The 20,926-nt window shown below is 50.2% G+C and overlaps 1 protein-coding gene across 7 annotated transcripts; it reads left to right on the top strand.

Annotated features, from left to right (window-relative positions):
- The first annotated feature begins 915 nt into the window (after nt 1–915).
- TRH (thyrotropin releasing hormone) lies at nt 916–20,618 on the top strand. Of its 7 annotated transcripts, none has more exons than XM_077993657.1 (4): nt 916–1,134; nt 17,223–17,567; nt 18,532–18,750; nt 19,417–20,618. In XM_077993657.1, the coding sequence occupies exons 3-4, from the start codon at nt 18,540–18,542 to the stop codon at nt 19,908–19,910; spliced, it is 705 nt and encodes a 234-aa protein (XP_077849783.1). In that variant the 5' UTR covers nt 916–1,134; nt 17,223–17,567; nt 18,532–18,539; the 3' UTR covers nt 19,911–20,618. The 7 variants fall into 7 exon arrangements, with proteins under 7 accessions (XP_077849783.1, XP_014985654.2, XP_077849782.1 ...); XM_077993656.1 differs by lacking the exon at nt 916–1,134 and adding an exon at nt 17,069–17,141; XM_015130168.3 differs by lacking the exon at nt 916–1,134 and having other exon boundaries at nt 17,065–17,567.
- The last annotated feature ends 308 nt before the right edge of the window (nt 20,619–20,926 follow it).

Raw genomic sequence — 20,926 nt, 5'->3', positions numbered from 1 at the left:
CATGCAACTCTGGGAAAGCCACTTTGCTTTTTTGAGCCTGTTTCCTTGCAGGTGGAATGGGGATAGTTAGAACCATGGTGAGATTTGAGAGGATGAAACAGGCCCTGGTAAATGTTGGCGGCTGGCCCTTCCCTTTCTCCTTCCAGTGAGGGTTTCAGTCTTCTTCCACCTCCTCTGTGAGCCACCTTGGCCTTGGTCAACCCTCATGAATGTGGAAGAGATCTGAGTGTACTGTGGCCTGATCAGTCACCTCTGCTTCCTGTATCTCATCAGCTTGCTCCTAGGGTCCTTGGGCATGGAGTGGCAAAGCTCTGCAGCACATAAAGCACAAATTATTTAAAAAATATTAAAGAGATAATGGTGGTGTATGGAGAATATATTGGAGGTGGGGGGCATATCTGTCAGCTATTTCACAATAATGCTACATAACAAGCTACCCCAAAACCCAGTGATTTCAAACAATGATCATCTCATCTCACAGGTCTGCAGACAAGTTGGAGTGGCTCTGCTCCAACTGTATCTGATTCTCCTCCCAGCAGCAGCAGGGGAGCCAAGGCATGTTCCAGTGGCCATGGCAGAAGCACAACAGGGCGAGTGAAAATGTCTTTTTTTTTTCTTTTTTTTTTTAGACGGAGTCTCGCTCTGTCACCCAGGCTGGAGTGCAGTGGCGCGATCTCAGCTCACTGCAAGCTCCGCCTCCTGGGTTCACGCCATTCTCCTGCCTCAGCCTCCTGAGTAGCTGGGACAACAGGTGCCCGCCACCACACCCAGCTAATTTTTTTTGTATTTTTAGTAGAGACGGTGTTTCACCTTGCTAGCCAGGATGGTCTCTATCTCCTGACCTTGTGATCCGCCCACCTCAGCCTCCCGAAGTGCTGGGATTACTGGTGTGAGCCACCGCGCTCGACCGAAAATGCTGTTAAATCCCAGGTGGGGGCCCACTTAGGCTCCATCGTGTTGACCAATGCCATTGAATGACAAAAGGCCAAGGTTAAGGGAGACGGAAATCTATCCATCCCATTGGCAGAGGTGTGGCTGCAGCAAGAGGCAAAGAATTGGGACTAATTTTCAATATGCCACAGGAGGAGGTGAGGAAGTAGTATGTCTACTTAAGAGGCCCCCATAGACATCCAGGTGAGCAAGGATGGACCAGACTGGCAGCTGTGGCAGTGATGAGAAATATCTGTTGACTGAATGAATGCTCAGACCCTTAATTCCACCTTGACCCTTAATTCCACTCCTAGGAATTCATGCTAATAACATAATCTAAACTATGAAGATGTTCATTACAGCATTGCTTATAATAATAATAAAATATGGATACAACTTAAATGTGCATGAAATGTAACTCCTAAATTCTAGGACCTTAGAAAGTGTAACAGAAAGAGACTGTGCTTTGGACTGGCATGGTGGCTTATACCCATAATCCCAGCACTTTGGGAGGCTAAGGTGGGAGGATCACTTGAGGACGGGAGTTTGAGACCAGCCTGGGCAACATAGCAAGACCTGTCTCTGCAAAAATTTAAAAAATTAGCCAAGTGTGGTGATGTGTACCTGTAGTCCCAGCTACTCGGGAGGCTGAGGTGAGAAGATCACTTGAGGCCAGGAGTTTGAGGTTATAGTGAGCTATAATTGTACCACTGTACTCCAGCCTGGGTGACAGAGTGAGACCCTATCTGAAAAGAAAAAGAGAAAGAGAGAGACAAGAAAAGAAAGAGAAAGAGGAAGAAACAAAGAAAGAGAGAGAGAGAGAAAGAAAGAAAGAAAGAAAGAAAGAAAGAAAGAAAGAAAGAAAGAAAGAAAGAAAGAAAGAAAGAAAGGAAGGAAGGAAGAAAAGGAAGGAAGGAAGGGAGAGAGAGAGGGAGAGAGAGAGAGAAAGAGAAAGAAAGAAAGAAAAGAAAGAGAGAGAGAGAGAAAGGGGGAGACAAGACTGGATGGTGGAGTCAGATAGACCTGAGTTTGAATCCCAGCTCTGCTGCTTTTGAGATGCGTGACCCTGAGAAAATCCCTTCACCTCTGTGCACCTCACGTGTGGAGGAAGGAAAAGTCACAACTTTGTAGAGGACAGAAAAAGTTCACTGGTATTAGAAGAGGCTTCCTAGACAAGTAGGACTCAAGTTGGGGAAGGAGTGATATGACTTGGAGAGACAGATGGAGAAGGTAGGCGCCCCAGATGGAAGGGACACGCGTCCAAAGGCACTGGCAGCAGGAACAGCGTAGCATGTCTGTGGAAGTGAGGAAACTAGGATGGAGCCGAGGTGGAAGAGGAGCGGTGGAGATGAGGTAGGGTGGGATTGAAGGGCGTGAGTACCAAAGACCATGAGTGCTGGGCCTCAAGACAGCACTGTGGGGTGGGATCGGTGAGTGTAGGTGTGGCCCTGCTTTGGGCTTGACCTTTGCTTCATGGGCTGTGATGCAACAAGCAACTTCCTGTTCTGGGATCGTCCCTTGTGGACCACTAGACATTCTTATGTGTAAAATACAGTCCATTATGTTGTTAAGGAACTTCCTTCTCTTTTTGGTTTTAGAGAACCAACAGGCATTGGCTTCCCTGCCTGTGAAACCCTTCACTTGGCACTTGATGTCATTGTCCCATTTGGCCCTCACAGCAGCCCACATGGTGGGGATCATGATTCCCGTTTCTTCTTCTTCTTCTTTTTTTTTTTTTTTAAATTAAAGAATTTTAGGGCCACGCGCGGTGGCTCACACCTGTAATCCCAGCATTTGGGAGGCCAAGGCAGGTGGATCACGAGGTCAGGAGATCAAGACCATCCTGGTTAACACGGTGAAACCCCATGTCTACTAAAAATACAAAAAGAAAAATTAGCTGGGCGTGGTGGTGGGCGCCTGTAGTCCCAGCTACTTGGGAGGCTGAGGCAGGGGAATGGCGTGAACCCGGGAAGCGGAGCTTGCATTGAGCCAAGATGGCGCCACTGCACTCCAGCCTGGGCGACAGAGCACGACTCCATCTCAAAAAAAAAAAAGTTTCAAATTTTTGTAGAGACAGGTCTCACTATGTTGCCCAGGCTGGTCTCGAACTTCCAGGCTCAAGCAACCCTCCCACCTCAGCCTCCTAAAATGCTGGGATTACAGGCATGAGCCACTGGGTCTGGCTTCTTTTCTTTTCTTTTCTTTTCTCTTCTTTACTTTTCTTTTCTTTTCTCTTTTCTTCTTTTCTTTTTCCTTCTTTCTTCTTTTTTTTTTTTTTTTTTTGACAGGGTCTCACTCTGTCACCCAAATCGGAGTACGGTGGCATGATCATGGCTCATTGCAGCCTCGACCTCCCAGGCTCAGATGATCCTCACACCTCAGCCTCCCAGGAAGCTGGGAGTACAGGCACAGGCCACCATGCCCAGCTAATTTTTTGTAGAGACAGGGTGTCACCATGTTGTCCAGGCTGGTCTCAAACTTCTGGATTCAAGCAATCCTCCCACCTCCGCCTCCCAAAGTGCTGGGATTACCAGTGTGAGCCACCACATCTGGCCTTTTTATTTTGAGACAAGGTCTTGCTCTGTCGTCCAGGCTGGAGTGCAGTAGGGTAATCACACCTTACTACATCCTTGACCTCCTGGGCTCAAGTGATCCTCCTTCCTCAGCCTCCTGAGTAGTTGGGACTTTAGGCACGTGCCACTGTGCCCAACTAATTTTTAAGAATTTTTTTTATAGAGATGGGGTCTCACTGTGTGCCCAGGCTGGTTTCAAATTCCTGGGCTCAAGCCATCCTCCTGCCTCAGCCTCCCAAAGTGCTGGAATGACAGGTGTGAGCCCCTGTGACTGGCCTTGATTCTCACTTCTTAGATGAGGCCACTGAAGCTTAGAGGTTAGACTGAAGTCTTGTCTGAGGCCACACAGTGCCTACCTGTTCCAGCAAAGGGGTTCTTTGCCTTTGCTTGGAGTCTCTCCTAAGGGGGTGTGTGTGTGTGTGTGTGTGTGTGTGTGCACGCGCATGCGTGTGTTGTGCTTGTGCCTGTGAGGCTGTGTCTTTGTATATTTGGGCATATCTGAGGTTCTTTTTGTGCCCCTGTGTGTTTTTTTTTGTACGAATGACTGTGTGTGTCTATTGTGTGTCCCTGTGGGTCTGTGTGTGTGTTACTGTCTCCTCGTATAAGTCCTATGTGTGTCTGGGTTTCCATATGTGTTTCTAAAGGTGTTTTTCTTGGTATCTGTGACTTTGTGTGTCCATGTGTATCCTTGTTATGTGTCCTGTGTGTCTTGTGTCCATGTACCCTGGTATGTGTCAGAGTCCCTGTATTAGGAGCTGCGATGCCAAAGGAGTGACATCTTCTCCACCCTCACCAGCCTCCTGGGCTCTGTCTCCAGCATGAACCAGCCTGGTGGCTGTGACCTGGCCAAGGCAGCTCAACACTAAGCGTTCCACCCCAAGCACAGGTGAAAGTATCATGAATTTGTCGAGCAATCAAAAACCAAGCTCCCATCATCCCAATAGCTGCAGTGAATCTATTTGTGACTTCTCTGGATACACATTAAAAAATAGCTCTCAGTAATAGGTGGGGAGTGCTGATCTGTCTGCATGACTCCAGCCAGAATTTATTAAGCTTTCTTTTTAAAATTTCTTTTAATTTCCCTTTTTAAATTTCTTTTAATTTCCCTACCTATTGGGCTCGAGTGGCTCATCAATCATGGGATGCCTGCTGTATGAGGTACATCCTCAGTGCTGCTGTGTGACATCCGGCCACGCCTGTCCCCCCAGAGCAGACAGTGCCCAAGTGTCCTGTCCCCACTTCATGCTGAATTCCTGATATGATCAAGCTTATCCTTCATCAGAACTTTGTCATGACCACATTCCTCTCTGCATTGTGAAACATTGGCTGTAATTGCAATTGGCCAGGCCTAGATTGTGGAAGGGGAAGGCCTGAGAGCAGGTTTATGGGGAGGAGCCATCAAGTGCTGGGCCCCTCCTCAGAAACCCTTGCTTGCCTGAGCATCATTCACGACTGTCCTGAATTGTCCTCTGGCTTCAAAACCACTAATGGAAAATCCATTGGCTGTAGCCAGCCGGGTTCTTAGTGTAGCCCTGGCGATGCATCCAGCCTCACCTTTGGCATGTCTAGACCCAGGATGCTTGCAATAGATGGCTCCTGCCTCACCTCTCTGCCCTAGCTATGAGCCTGAGCTAAGAGCAGCCCTGCCTTCTGATTTCTCCCCACAGTATCCATGACCTAGATCTACATCCACAGGTAACTCTTGGCCAAGTGCCGATGAAGGTATCAGAAATGGTGAAGGCTGGGTGGGTCTGCAGGAAAAAAGGGAGTCTTTTGCCCTCAGCCAGCCCCACACCTCTACCTGCCCATAGTGCTCCCCACTGAGCCCCTGACCTGCTCTTCTCCAGCCTTTCCAATATTAATCACCCTCCAGGCTCCTGATTAGCCTCACCTCATAGTTGAGGCTTGACTGGGCATCTCCTGTCCGTGCAGACTGCTTCCCCCATAGCACATGATCAGTGCTATGTGTCTTGACACATAATTGTTCTTTGTTTCTGCTGTTTTTTGTTTGTTTGTGTCTTTGTTTTTCTTGTCTCCCAGCTTCCCTATGAGCTCCTTGGGGCGGGAAACCAGTTCACTTCTGTCTCACTCACTCATTCATAGATTTACTCATGCATTTATTCACTCCCTACTCACTCTTCCACTCAGTCACCTAAAGCATATTATCCTTAAAAGTGTTTTGACCTCCCTTTGATGACCACATATGAATGAGACCAGAGAAAGGACCCATCTTTTGAAAGTCCAGGTGAGATATTATTCACAGGGGCTAGGCTGAGTCCCAAGGCCCTAGCGTTGATCTTGATTTATCTTCCAAAGACACATGAGACTTTGGGTCACTTCCCCAGTGGGGACACTTCTCAGGTAGAACTGGAGCTCCTTCTGTAAGGTGCAGAATAGTTTTTGTTTTGTTTTGTTTTGTTTTTTTAAGTGGCTGGGCCTTGGTGAGCCAGCAGGCAGGAAAATCCTCCCTGAACACTGCCCCTTCTTGGCCAGCTATACTTTCAACATCTGAGAGAGTGTATAACATGGTGATTTAGAGTCAAAGACTTGGTCTTCCATCTGATGACCTTGGGCAAGTTGTCCAACTTTCTGGGTGCCAGCTTTCTCATCTTTAAATGGGATTAACTGCAATACTCACATCATTCAATTTTATGAAGATTTAATGTAATAATACGTGTAAAACACTTTGCATAAGGACGAGAATGTAGTAACCAATTAGTGTTTGCTGAAATTTTTAGGTTATTATCATCAGTATGTAAATATTATCATCCTCATTTTACAGAAGGGAAAACTGAGCCCTAGAGATGTTAAGTGATGTACCTAAGGCCTGCAGTGAATCAGTAGCAGAGCTGGTACTCAAGCGCATGCCTTCAGAGTTTGAGGCAGAGGCTAAGGTCAGGGAACGTGGTTCCCTTTTCCTGCCCTGGCATGGAATAAGCCATGGCCCAGCCATGGGATCCCTTCACGTCTTTTTGAGTTTCATCTGTTAGTCATTAGGTTGCAAGTGACAGAAAGGGTAGCTCAAACTGAGTTGAACAAAAAAGTAATGTATCAGCTCCTGTAACTGAAGAGGCCAGTGATATGTTCAAACAGTGTCATGGAAAGCCAGTTACACTTTCTGGTTCAATTAACTTTGTGGTGGCATCATTCATAAGCAGAATTTTTCCATGAGGTAGCAGAAATAGTGCCCAGTAGTGCTTGGCTTGCACCCCTACACCCCAAGCATGAAAGAACACCTCTTCCCACACTGTTTCAGCAAAAATCTCAAGTTTGAGTTTCACTGGCCTGGTTGGCCATACATCTGTCCTTGAACCAGTCCCTGTAGATGGGAGATTCACACTCTGATTGGCCAGGCCTGGGGCACAAGGATCCCAGGGTGGTGCTAACTCCACATAAACCAACAGACCAGAGAGCAAGGGAAGGTAAGGACCCCTTGGAAACCCAGGGTCCTGTTTTAAGAGGAAGGGGCCTGGAGGTTGAACAGACAAAAATAATAGTCAACTATACGAATGGGAGTAAGACTTTCCTATTTCTTGTGAAAATTATTTGTGATCATGTGGAGAGCATTTCTGACATCTTTGGGCCTCTAAGTGGGACTCTGTTTTTTGCTTATTGCCCTTGATGTTCATTTGACCCAATTGTATCCCCTTGCCCGTCCCAGTCCTCAGATCCTTCTTCCAACCTCTTCCCCATCACAATCTCTCTTTCCTGAAATCACAGCCAGGATTTGAGTCCGTGACTCCCCTGAGGTCCCAGGACAGAGGAGGAGGCATTATCAGTCAGGACTGGTGACAACAGAACCCAAATCCAGCGAGCTTAGCTGAAAAGGGGGTTTGTTGCTCATCAGGAAGACCAAAAGATCAGGCTTGACAGCAAAAGGAGGCCCCTGCAGGGGTCCAGCTGGGCAGTAAGGACTTCTCAACCGTCTTGTTCCTGTGCTGTTGCTGTTGCTGTGCTGCAAATGTCCCGGCAGCAACTCTGCCATCTCTCTGCTGGAGCATCTAGGTCCCAGGAAGCAGTGGCAGCCACAGGGACACTGCTTGGCCCTGGGAGGTGGGACAACATGGCAGGTATCCTACCAAGGCTGCATGTAATGCGAGGAAGCAAAAGTCAAAGAAGGAAAGAGCTGTCCTTTTGCTTCCTGGAAGTAAAAGGTGGACACAGGTGGCCAGAGTACCACAGTGTCCACTCCATATGCACACGTGGGTTCTTAGGGGGCAATGGAAGAGCACGCTTAGAGGGATGTGGGCCTCATTTTGGGCCATATTGAAGGTCTCTGTCTATACCCGCTGGGCCCCTCCTCCTCCATCTGTTGTCACCCTGACTCATGACCAGTATTACTGGCATATTAATACTTGCTCCCCCACTTCCAATATTCAGGGTGCATGCTCCAGGTATTCTGAGGACAAGCTCTTAATTAGCTCAGAACACTGGGATAGAGCCTGTTTGTGGCTGACAGCAAAATAAATATACCTAAATTGCCAACGTAATTTGGAGTCGGTTTTCATTTTTCTCCCGTAATAAGAAAAGAGATGGCAGGGGTGGGGGCTTGTTATCTCTGGCCGGCCTGATGGATGATGAGGTGTCTGATCTGCCGCATCTGTCAGCTTCCTGGCGGCAAGAGATTTATTGCCCACTCCCACCCCTACTCCCACCCTGGTCCACCAAACCATTTCTGTCCTCATCAGAATTAGCATATAGTCTTTCGAGATGATCTAAAGACAAGCTTCATGACACATATTTCTAAAGTCAGAGTCTGACTCCTTCTCCATCTTGGGCATTTGAGACATCAGATTCTGGGTTAAAGGATGGCTTTGGGTATTTATTCCTTCAAAATACTTGCTAATAAAAAGTTTCTATAATTTAGTGAGAAGAAGATGTAACCAAACCATCAAAGAGAATTTTGCAAAAGGAAAATAAAATTCTCCACATTCATCACTATCCTAACGCATTAGCTATTTTCATCTAATGGGGTAGAGTGGGACAAGCTTTGCTGTAACATAGATTTGAGTTCATGTAGATTTGAACTCAAATCTGAGCTCCTCTATTTCCTGGCTTTGTGAATTTAAACAAGTCATTCCTTTTTTTTTTTCCCTTGTGAGACAGAGTCCCGCTCTGTCGCTCAGACTGGAATGCAATGGCACAATCTCGGCTCACTGCAACCTCCGCCTCCCAGGCTCAAGTGATTCTCCTGCCTCAGCCTCCTGAGTAGCTGGGATTACAGGTGCGTGCCACCACACCCAGCTAATTTTTGTGTTTTTACTAGAGATGGGGTTTCGCCATGTTGGCCAGGCTGGTCTCGAACTCCTGACCTCAGATGATCTGCCCACCTCGGCCTCCCAGAGTGCTGGGATTACAGGCGTGAACCACCTCATCTGGCTGCTCTTTCTAAGCCTTGATTTCTTTAAACAGGGAGAGTAATTCTGACTTCATAGGGCTGTGTGAATTAAATGAGAAAATGTGTTCAGGCCACCCAGGCATTGGGCCTGTTTTCCCAAACCGTACCTGTTGCTCCTTTCCAGCATTCACCATTTCCTCAGCATCCACTGTGCTCTATGCTGTGTGGGAGATGAACAGAGACCCTGCCTTCCAGGAAATTCCCTCTGTTCTGTGAACACATGTTCATTTACCAGATGAGCTAGAAGAAAATGAAGAAGGGAAGTGCAGACAGGTAGTTTTTGAAGGGAAAGTGAGGTTGTCCTATTCATGGATAGAACATTCGATCTAGAGCTATGTTCTCTCATCAGATGAGGTCAACAACAACCAACTGGACCCTACTCCGGCCACTAGACCCTGCCTTAAACTAAGCAATGGATGCAAGTGCCCACGTGTATGCAGTGACTGTATACTTAGGCACAAACACACATGCACATGTGTGCAACATACAAACATGAACCCCACACACATGCATATACACATATGCACATGCACACACAAAGCATCAGTGTGTAAGCACATGTGTACTCCTTATAGACATGGACCCATGCATGTGCATACACATACATATGCATGTACACATACAAGACACATGTACATGTGCACACCATACAGACACGGACCCGCACGTGTATACACATGCACACAGGTACATCATGTGAAGGTGCAAATACATGTGCACAATCACAGGCACCCACACAGATGTGTACATGCTCTGTGTCAGCTAAATGCCTCAGACTGTGCTCCCAGAAGTCTCTCCTGTGCATCCAGCTCCACACCAACCCCGCAGCCCCCAGCGCCCTTCCTGAGCACGAGCTCCACTTAGCAAGCTCCAGCTGGGCAGAAAATTGTTCCTCGGGAAAAACCTGGCTCATATAGACCTGCAATTGGCTGCTCAGCATGAATGTAAGACCTCATAAGGGGCACAGGGGCTGTGTCGGTAGGGGCTCATGGCTTCTACTTGTCAGCCAGGACTCTGGGTTTGGAAGCCTGTCTTGGGCCCTGAGCCCAGACAGGGCCAACTCTGCCCAGCATCTCACAGTGATAAGCTACCTCAACAGTCCTTGGACATTATGCATCACTGGACCATGCTGCTCTGCGGAGGTAGGGATGAGGCCCCTCTGCTCAGGAAGGTACTCAAACAACTTGGCCTCATCCTCTTGTCCTGACTCTCCTCATCCTTCAGGGCCTGGCTTTTGCAGCCCCCTCCCCCACCACCACCTTCAAGAAGCCCTCTCTGATTGTTCTGGCTTTCAGGTCTCCTCGTGCACCTCCAAGTCTGCTCCCCACATTGTTTTTCTCTCACACAAATATCTTGTTTCTCTGATGTCTGTCCAGAGATCATGAAGTGGGGCTGCCCTTGTACTCCTCTCAGCACAAAAGACAGGCCCGGACAGCTTATGCTCACTCACCAGGCTGAGTTCATTCATTCATGCATTCATTCATTCAACAAATCTTTAATGAGTGTCAGCTGTGTGCCAGGAGCTGGCAAACAGCAGGGAACAGATAGACCAAGTCTTTGTCTTCATAGAGCTGGCATTCTGGTGGGAAAGGCAGAAGATAAGCAAAAGCAAAAGGAAATAAATAAATATCTGATCACACCTATTGATAAAGGCTGGGAAGGAAGAGAGAGTGTGATGGGTATTTATTTCAGCAAAAGAGGTCATAGAAGGCTTGCTGGCATGCTCCTTTGTCCAAGGTCATTGCAAGACTCACCCAAACAAGCCATCCCTGTCCCCTCAGGCTGGATCTGTGATCCCTCCTCATGGCCTTTAAGCACATGGCTGTAATGTAATTTATGTGGGCACGTACGTCTCCCCTGCCAGACTGCTAACACCTTCAGAAGAGTGTTTCTCTCCGAATCCTCTTGTCCCTAAAACTCAAGAGTGAAGGACATTTGCAGCAGGCTCTGAAGAATAAGTAAGTGACCTGCAGGTGTCAGAGGTAAAGAGAGGGGCAAAACCACGGAGGTGTAAAATTGCACAACATGTTTGTCAAATGGGTTGCACTAGTTGATGTGGAGAAGACATGAATATGGAAGGAGGGGAGGGAGAATTGGCAGGAGAAAAGCCTAGATTGTGTCCCAATTATAAAGTGTCTTGAATGCCAGCATATGCTATATGGACTCAGTCTTACCATCAGCAGGGAACCATACGGTTTCTTTTCTTTCTTTTTTTTTTTTTTTTTGAGATGAAGTCTTACTCTGTCGCCCAGGCTGGAGTGCAGTGGTGTGATCTCAGCTCACTGCAAGCTCCGCCTCCTGAGTTCATGCCATTCTCCTGCCTCAGCCTCCCGAGTAGCTGGGACTACAGGGACTACAGGCACTCGCCACCAAGCCTGGCTAATTTTTTTGTGTGTTTTTAGTAGAGACGGCGTTTCACTGTGTTAGACAGGATGGTCTCGCTCTCCTGACCTCATGATCCGCCCACCTTGGCCTCCCAAAGTGCTGGGATTACAGGCGTGAGCCACCGCGCCCAGCCGGGAACCATACAGTTTCATTCCCCTCGGTCCCCTGGCACCTGCCACATTGCCTACATGTAGAAGGTGCTCAATAAATACATATCGGATTGAAGGGCACTGGAGGAAAAGGACTGAGTTAGTTCTGTGTCAGCAGCTGGGCAGTGACCAAGGGTGATCTAAGTGGAGTCAGAGTGGTCAGCTGCCAAGAGTCCTCCTGGCACCCAAATAGCACTCCCTTCCTATCACAGCATCTGAAATCACTCTGTTAGGGAGTCATTTATTAGGCGCTTTGGAAATGGAGCTCCCCAAAGTCTCCAGAAGACAGTACTGTCTTAATGGTGATTTACTGCCAGTGAGACCAGAATAAGATCCAGGGGGTGGGGGTGAGATGTGGAGTGGAAGATAGAGCCCAGTCTGGCGACTGGAGTTCGGTCATTTCCAGTTCCTTTAGAGCAAACCCTGACCCGGCAGGTGAGAAGGAAAGTGCTCACTGGGTAGAGCACTGGACTTAGGTTGTTGCTAATTCACTAAGGGACTCAGGCAGCCTTTCTCCCTCTCGGAGTCTTGGTTTCTTCATCCCTGTAAAGAGGCTGTAGGGGACCTGTGTTGTTTTACCTGCTCAGCATTCAACGCATCCTTTTCTGGAAGGTGCACCCCAGTATGGCTTTGGAGAACCCTCCTCAGTCCATGCTGTTCAGATGGGGCTGACTCCACCCTTCAGTCCCAGGCTTGGCTAATCTGAATCATGATAATTGGTTTAGTAATGAGTATGTGACCTCAGCTGGGTCAATGAGAGCTGGACTTTTGGGAAAGGACTCTTTTATTCTCAGGGTACCTCAGCTGGGAAAATGGGATCCTGGGGCTGCCTATGACCACTTCTCCATCTTTGAGGACAGTCAGCCTGAGAATGAAGCCTTCTAGAGGAAAGTAGAGATCACAAATGGAGAAAAGAGACAGATTCGTAGTAACACCTGTTGGGCCCCCGGATTCTGCCATGCTTCAAGCTAGTCCAAGCCTTTATATTTGTGGTTATATGGACCAATACATGCCCCTTTTATTTTGCTTAAGCCAATTTGGGGTGAGTTTCTCTCACTTGCAGCTGGCAAGGGGGATTACCTCAGGGAGGGGGGTCTCTCTATTCCGATGACTGTGTAGTTTTCTCTGGCTAAGCTGATTTGTGAGGTACTAGCATGAGACCAGGCTCAGTAAGGTGGGCAAGAAGGCCTGGGGAAGTGTGTGGGGTGACAGTAGACACAGGCTGAGCCCAGTGGAGCACATATAATTCAGAAGTTGGCTGAGCAGAGAGAGATAGAACCTGAGAGGAGAGAGTGAACAGAACGGGGGGAAACTAAGGCAGGAGAGCGTCACAAAGGAGCAACTGTATGCTTATAATTCATCAGGCAGCCAGAGGGATGATCTGAAAGAATAAATCAAAGTCAAGCATGGGGGCTCATGCCTGTAATCCCAATACTTTGGGAAGTCGAGGCAGGAGGATCAGTTGAGCCCAGGAGTTTGAGACTGGCCTGAGCGACACAGGGAGACCCTGTCTCTACAAAAATAAGAATGAATTTGCCAGGCTTGGTGGTGCAAGCCTGTGGTCCCAGGTACTCGGGAGGCTGAGGTAGGAGAATCACTTGAGCCCAGGAGGTTGAAGCTGCAGCCTGGGCAATAGAGCAAGACCCCATCTCAAAAAAAAAAAAAAAAAAAAAAAAAAAAAAAAAAGAAGAAATCAGATTGGATCTCTCCCCTCCTTCCCTCCTTTAAACCTTCTGTTTTCTCATTGCCTTGAGAACAAAATCCAAACTTCTTATTCTGCACAGCCAGCAAGCTTCCCATGAGGTCTGATCCCTTCTGTCTTTCTCTTGCACCTCCCTCTGCCTCACTGTGTGCCCCAGGCCTAGAACCATGCCGGAGACCTATGTACACACTGGAAATATTTGTTGAATAAAGAAATCAGTGAATGAAATGAAAACTGAAAAGTATTTCCGGTGGATTTAGCACCAACAGTTATTGCTCAATTTTGTCAAAAATCTCCAGTGGAACAGGTAAGGGGGAATCTGGATTAGAGAGATTTCCACATGGAATTTCTATGGATAAAAGGCAGACAGAAAATTCAAACAGGGCTAAGAGCTGACAGTGAAAAGCAAGGCTTCCTACAACCCTCTCTATCCTCCCTTTCCCTGGCTTCTAGGTTTCCTTCTTCATGGGTCTTGTCTAAGAACATAAGAAGGCTGTGTGTGGTGGCTCAGGTCTGTAATCCCAGCACTTGGGAGGCCAAGGCTGGAGGATTGCTTGAGGCCAGGCATTTGAGACCAGCCTGGGCAACATAGTGAGACCCCGTCTTTACAAAACAAAAACAAAAATCTAGCCCGGTGTGGTACTGGTGTGTGCCTGTAATCCCAGTGCTTTAGGAGGCTGAGGCAAGATGATTGCTTGAGCCCAGAAGTTTGAGGCTGCAGTGAGCTACTGATTGTGCTGCTGCATTCCAACCTGGGTGACAGGGCAAGACCCTATCTCCAAACAACAACAAAACAAAACAAAAAGAACATAAGAGCCTGGCAGCCCACCTTCCTCACACTCCACAAATGGCAGCATCATGTACACATAGTTCTTATTCCACGTGAGTACATATGGAACTGCCTTCTTCTTTTAAAGGCTGCATAGTACCCCTCAGTTTTAGATGGATCTTAGTTGATTTAAGTGTCCCCCTCCTGATAGACAGACATCCAGGCTGGTTCCAATTCTGGCTTCAATAAACCATGCTGCACTGAACACCCTGGTGCATACATTCTCATGTACACAGGTGGAAGTATCTGTACGATGAATTCCGAAAAACAGAATTGTCTAATGGAAGGTACATACGTGCTAAATTTTTAGATCGCCACCCAAAAGATTGGATCAATTTACCCCCTCGTCATTGGGTACAAAAGACAACAGGTCTATCTGATTTCATCTTAGCTAGGGTGGCATTTCTTCAAATCCTGGAGTCTAGCTGGGAGACCAAGCCTGAGGTTTCACGTTTGCAGTCTGCCCTGAACCAACCACCTGACTCTGAAGGCACAGTGGGCCTGGGAGTCAGGCCATCTCTCCAGACCTCAGTTTCTTCACCTAAACATGAGGAAAGGATTCTAGCTGTGATCTAAAAGTTCCCTCTGGCCAGGCAGGGTGACTCACTCCTGTAATCTCAACACTTTGGGAGGCTGAGGCAAGTGGATCGCTTGAGGTCAGGAGTCCAAGACCAGCCTGGCCAACATGAGGAAACCCCGTCTCTACTAAAAATACAAAAATTAACCAAGGATGGTGGTGTGCATTTGTAATCTCAGCTACTTGGGAGGCTGAGGCAGGAGAATCGTTCAAACCCAGAAGGCAGAGGTTGCAGTGAGCTGAGATTGTGTCACTGCTCTCCAGTCTGGGAGACAGAGACTCTGTCTCAAAAAAAAAATAAATAAATAAATAATGAAATAAAATGAAAGTTCCCTTTCACTTCTAACCTTCACAGTCACTTTGCCCCCTCAGGCCTCTGTGCCCTATCTGTAAAATGGGACTAACAGTGCCCACCTTGTTTATCTCCCCAGTGATGAGAAGGCACAATGAGATTGTAGGTGTGGATGTGCCAGGAAAGTTGGATACTCCACCAAGGGAAGGAGCAACAATTAAACACCTTTGAAATCCTTTGTCAGATCACTAGGGTGTCCTGGGAATACAAGTCTTCATTAAAGTGTTAGACTGAAGAAATACTGTACGGTGGTGAAGCAGAAAATTGCTAGGACTGTCCAGAGGTAGGAGATGCTTTCACTGATGTGTTCCCTCTGCCAACAATGTGGTTCCCTCTAAGTGGACCTGGCCAACTCTCCCGCCTCCCTCAAGGTTCGGCTCTCCTTTCCCTCTGTGAACCTTCTGGACATTTCCTGGTAGACTCAGTAGCTCCGGTTCTGAATTCCTTACCTCATTACTTTGCATCCAGACTTTTATCTTAGCCCACATCACCCTCCACAGTGACTCTGTTTTCTTCCCGACTACCCCCAACCGCCTGCCCACCGCCCGCAGGTGAGTTGTTGCACTCTCCTTGTCAGATTCACTCCATTTTTCAGCCTGTCTCCCTCACTGCCTCTGAAGTTTTTGAGGGCTGGGGCTGAGCCTCATTCACTTCTAGGCCTTCAGGACTTACCAAGGAGCCTGACACCATAGTGGGTGCTTGTTAAATGTTTTGAGATGGGCCGGGTGTGGTGGCTCATGCCTGTAATCCCGAACTTTGGGAGGCCAAGGAGGAGGATCTCTAGAGTCTAGGAGTTCGAGACCAGCCTGGGCAGCATAAGAAGACTCCGTCTCTACAAGGAATAAGTTAAAAAAAAAAATAGCCATAAAAATTACTGTACCTGGCTGTAGTCCCAGCTACTTTGGAGGCTGAGGTGGGAGGATCCCTTAAACTGGGGAGATCAAGGCTGCAGTGAGTTGAGATTGCACTGCTGCACTCCAGCCTGAGGGGCAGAATGAGACCCTGTCTCAAAAAAAAGTTTCAAGATGGAGGCGGTCCTAGGGCTAGATGTGGCAGTCCCACATCTGGGACTTTGGGGACTGATTGGGGGGACAAGCTCCTTCACACCCATATGTTTCTCCTGCCTACTTCCCCTCCACTCCTTTGCCAGACTTGGGTGAACTCCAGTAGATTTTCTGTGCAGGGACTGCAGACTCGAATGTCCCTCCTTAGTGACAGGGGCAACACATGGGGAGACATTAGGGAGTGGTGGGGACTGTGGTGGCCGAGGGCAGCCAGGTTCAGCTCCAGCTGACTGTTGGCAGGAAGAAATGTGGGCCTACTCTTTTTTAAGAGAAGCCACAAATCCAAATTTTTTTTTTTTTTTTTTTTTTTTTTTTTGAGATGGAGTCTCGCTCTGTCGCCCAGGCTGGAGTGCAGTGGCCGGATCTCAGCTCACTGCAAGCTCCGCCTCCCGGGTTCACGCCATTCTCCTGCCTCAGCCTCCCGAGTAGCTGGGAGTACAGGCGCCCGCCACCTCGCCCGGCTAGTTTTTTGTATTTTTTTTTTAGTGGAGACGGGGTTTCACCGTGTTAGCCAGGATGGTCTCGATCTCCTGACCTCGTGATCCGCCCGTCTCGGCCTCCCAAAGTGCTGGGATTACAGGCTTGAGCCACCGCGCCCGGCCATACAAATCCAAATTTTTCTAAGTTATCTTGGTTTTAAAATGTTGGTTATTCAGATTTTTTTCAAAACACTGTGGAAGTCAATCAAAATTGTCCATGAACTGGTTGTAGCCTGCAGGCCGCCAGTTTCGGAATTCTGAAAGCTTTCCTCTTGGCTCCTATTGCACGGAGGAGAAAACTGAGGCCCAGAGAAGCAGAGGCACTAGCCAGGAATGACACAGTTAAGATTAGCACCCCGGAGCCTGTGGGGTGGCTCACGCCTGTAATCCCAGAGACTCAGGAGGCTGAGGCAGGAGGATGACTTGAGCCCAAGAGTTGGAGGCTGCAGTGAGCCATGATTGTGCCACCGCACTCCAGTCTGGGGGACAAAGCGAGATCCCATCTCTCTCTCTCTCTTTTTTTTTTTTTTAAAGTAGAGCTCCACTCCCACTTGTCTCCCATTCTCTCTCTCTCTCGCCCTTCTCTCGCCCATCTGTGTTCTGCATTGGTTCTGCGGCCGTGTCCCTTTTGTGTGTGTCTGCCCTGTGTTTCTCCGTCGTCTCCGTGTGGATCTCGGTTTTTGTCTCGCCCTCTCGCTCTCTCGTGCGTCTGAGTTTAATCGTGTGCTTCTCTCAATCTCTCTGTCCCTCCCTTTGCCCCCTACACGAGTGTTCTCGTCAACAGATCTCCGGAGGTGGTGCAGAAACGACCCCGCGCCGGCGCCCCATCCTGCGGCCAGTGTCTCCGCGCCCTGGCTCGCGTCCCCACCGTCCCCGCCCCAGATTTCCGGAGGAGCAGTCGGGCGGGGTCCCGCGGGGCCAGCTGCCGTCAGCGCCCCTTCCCGGCGGCCGCGACCCCTCCCCGCTGACCTCACCGGAGCCGCCGCCTCGCGCAGATAAAAGCGGCGGCCCAGCTGAAGAGCGCTCGGCAGGCGCCCGGGGTCCTCAGCGCTACGGACTGCTGACCTGCCGACTGCGGACCCCAAGTCCCCGGATCCTGGACCCATCCTGTGGAGCCCACGCCTGGCAGGTAACCGCCTCGACCCCTCTCCTTCCGCAGGCGGCGTCTGGGAGCACTGGAAAGGGAGCCTTCTCGGCCCGCCCTCGCCTTCGGTTCTCCGAGAGCTTCCTGGAGCGCAGGGCCGGTGCACAGGCGGGCGCTGCGCTCGCACCCCCGTTTCCTCCCCGAGCGCCGGCAGGGGACCCGACGGGAGGCGCGGCGCGGGCACACCGGTGGCGCTCGCTGCTGGGCACTCAGGTCCGCGGAGGCCAGAGCGCAGGGTGGGAGCTCCGCGACACCCCCTGACCGGGTGCGGCCGGACAGATCTGGGCATTCAGGGCGTCGGCGTGAGAAGCTGGGAGTTCGAATCCCAATCTCAACGCTAGAAATAGAATTTTAGCGTTGAAATTAGGATTTTAGCTTTAGAAGCAGAGTCCTGGCTTAGTCATGAAAGCTTAGCATTAGAAATAGAATTTTAGCTTTACAAATAGACTTTGAGCTTTAGAACCCGAATCTTAGCTTTGGAATGAAGATGTCGGCCATGGAGCTTAGAATTAGAACGTGGCGATGGGGACGTTGGCAGGAGTCTTGGCGGGGACACAACCGTTAGTGTCGCGGCTGTGCCTGGCGCTGCAATCTCAGTGGTTGCACTCCCGGCGAGGCAGTCCCAGCGTCGGCTCCCCCAGCCCCGCGTCACATTGAAGGGTGGCGGTGGCGCTGGTGATGGGGTTCCCACGGCCTCCTGTCTTGCTCAAGTATAACTGGGCGCAGGCACTACAGGCACCCGTGGGGATGAGGATGCCTAGAGGGGGCAGTGTGGACTCAGAGCCGGGGCGGACCCCGCCGCTGCTCCCGCCCCTGCACAAGGGGCAGTGGTCCTGCTCCTGGGAGGGCGGTTGAACTGTGCGTGGTTTGTTCCGGCGGGCGTCTGGGAAGACCGAGCGGGATGTGGTGGGATTCGGTGCGCTCAGGCTCTCTCTGTCCTCTAACCCAGACGCCGCGATGCCCGGCCCTTGGTTGCTGCTCGCCCTGGCTTTGACCCTGAACCTGACCGGTGTCCCTGGGGGCCGTGCTCAGCCAGAGGCGGCCCAGCAGGAGGCAGTGACAGCCGCGGAGCGTCCGGGCCTGGATGACCTCCTGCGCCAGGTGGAGCGCGTCCTCTTCCTCCGGGAAAACATCCAGCGGCTGCAAGGGGACCAGGGTGAGCACTCCGGTGAGTGGATGGGACTGTCGGGGACTGTCGGGCTAGGCTACCGGGAGAGCGGTGGAAACCTGGAGGCAGAGAGGAGGGGAGGCTTGGTCATCAGCCTCCTGCCTTTCGGAAGCTCAGAAACCCTCCCTGGCTACGCCTGGGCGGGATCTGGAGTTGACCATTCCTTGGAGTCAGATTCCTCCCCGTCTCCATGCTGGAAATATTTCACAGGGAGGAGGCCCTCGGTGGGGAAGCGTCTGTGTGCCAGGGAGAGAGTTGCTTTGTGTGTGACAGTTTGAATTACTATTGACCAGGCACTTCTGTGCCAGACACTATTCTAAGCGCTTAAAACACCTTATCACACTGTTTGATCTTCCTAACAACCTCCTAGTTAGGTACTATTATTACCATTTTACACAGAAGAAAACTGAGTCTCCCATAAATCAATTGAGTTGCTTATGGTCAGACAACTAGGGAGTGCCAGAACTGGGATTGGAATGAGAGGCAATGCCTTTGACTGTTGTGTAACTGTGTATCTGTGAGGCCTGAGGGGCAGGTGCAAGACCGTGGCTCTGAGTGGGAGCTGCAGGAAATGTACTCTGCCTGGGAGAAATGCTGGAGTGGGCACTCAGGCGCCTGCCTATTACATGGGTCAGGGGCCCCTCACTGACCTCTTTCTTTCCCCAGCGTCCCAGATCCTTCAATCTGACTGGCTCGCCAAACGTCAGCATCCAGGCAAAAGAGAGGAGGAGGAGGAAGAGGGAGTTGAAGAAGAGGAAGAGGAAGAAGCGGGGGCTGTGGGACCCCACAAACGGCAGCACCCTGGCCGACGGGAAGATGAGGCTTCATGGTCAGTCGATGTAACCCAGCACAAGCGGCAGCATCCTGGCCGGCGCTCCCCCTGGCTTGGGTATGCTGTCACAAAGCGGCAGCACCCAGGCAGAAGGCTGGCAGATCCCAAGGCTCAAAGGAGCTGGGAAGAAGAGGAGGAGGAGGAAGAGAGAGAGGAAGAGCTGATGCCTGAGAAACGCCAGCATCCGGGCAAGAGGGCCCTGGGAGGACCCTGTGGGCCCCAGGGAGCCTGTGGTCAGGCGGGCCTCCTACTGGGGCTCCTGGATGACCTGAGTAGGAACCAGGGAGCTGAGGAAAAGCGGCAGCACCCTGGCCGGCGGGCTGCCTAGGTCAGGGAGCCCCTGGAGGAGTGAACCCAGTTTCCCCTGAAGTCGAGTTTGTGGTCTAAGGATGTCTTGAGCCCTGTGTGCCCCACCATTCATGACCTCTGCATTTTCTCATTAGATCCCTGACCATAAGCCTGAGCCCCTCCCTCCCCGCCCCATATTCACACACACCCTAGCCCCTGGCCTTGCCCTCTTCCTTTAGGCACGTCAGAAAATCAGCCTAGAAGTTTAAACCCCACTTTCCCCCACTTAGCACCACAGGCAAAGGGGCAGATCCCAGAACCCCTGTCACCCCCACCTCCACAGGTCTGCTCCTTCCTTAGCCCTGGCTAAGAGGGTCCTTCTGGGATGGCAGCCAGTGAGGGTGGGCTGAGACTGAGGCATTGATGTGCAAATCCAGCTTCCATCCCCTCCCCCATCTGGCAGGATTCTCCATGTGTAAACTTCACCCCCAGGACCCAGGATCTTCTCCTTTCTGGGCATCCCTTTGTGGGTGGGCAGAGCCCTGACCCACAGCTGTGTTTCTGCTTGGAGAAGCATATGTAGGGGAATAAATACCCTATGGTGTTGCGCTGTGCGTGGCTGTGGGATAAATGTGTGTGGGAATATTGAAACATCGCCCAATAATTGTGGTTTGTATATAACCCTCTAAGCCCCTTTCCCTTGTCAATGACAGTCATCCTAATGATAATAAAACCTGCATCCAGATAATCATGGAGCTCTGTGGTTGCTGTTCTGTCGCAGCTGGCATGGGATTCTTCTTTTGCATTGAGAGGGATATTTAAAAGGAGATAGGACTAGAGTTCTCAGCTCCGCTGCAGAGGGAATCAGGGACCCTGGGGGGATGACAAGTCGTCTCTACTGTCCCCATTTCAGAACACACTTGGGAGGTGGATGGGGTTCTGGAGCCCAGTTGACTCCTGGGGAGACTAAGGCTTGGAGAGAAGGAAGGGCTTGCCCAGAGACACACAGCTGGCTGAGGTGGAGCCATGGGTCTGAGAGGCCAGCTCAGGGATTTG

Source organism: Macaca mulatta, chromosome 2 (assembly GCF_049350105.2).
Source record: "Macaca mulatta isolate MMU2019108-1 chromosome 2, T2T-MMU8v2.0, whole genome shotgun sequence".
Lineage (NCBI taxonomy): Eukaryota > Metazoa > Chordata > Mammalia > Primates > Cercopithecidae > Macaca > Macaca mulatta.
This window is presented reverse-complemented; position numbering and strand designations above follow the sequence as displayed.

Coding starts and splice junctions, on each gene's coding strand:
- TRH (XM_028844491.2), top strand. CDS start 18,064: ATGAAGATGTCGGCCATGGAGCTTAGAATTAGAACGTGGCGATGGGGA. Junction 18,143..18,531: donor GTCTTGGCGGGGACACAACC/GTTAGTGTCGCG, acceptor CCTCTAACCCAG/ACGCCGCGATGCCCGGCCCT. Junction 18,751..19,416: donor GGACCAGGGTGAGCACTCCG/GTGAGTGGATGG, acceptor TTCTTTCCCCAG/CGTCCCAGATCCTTCAATCT.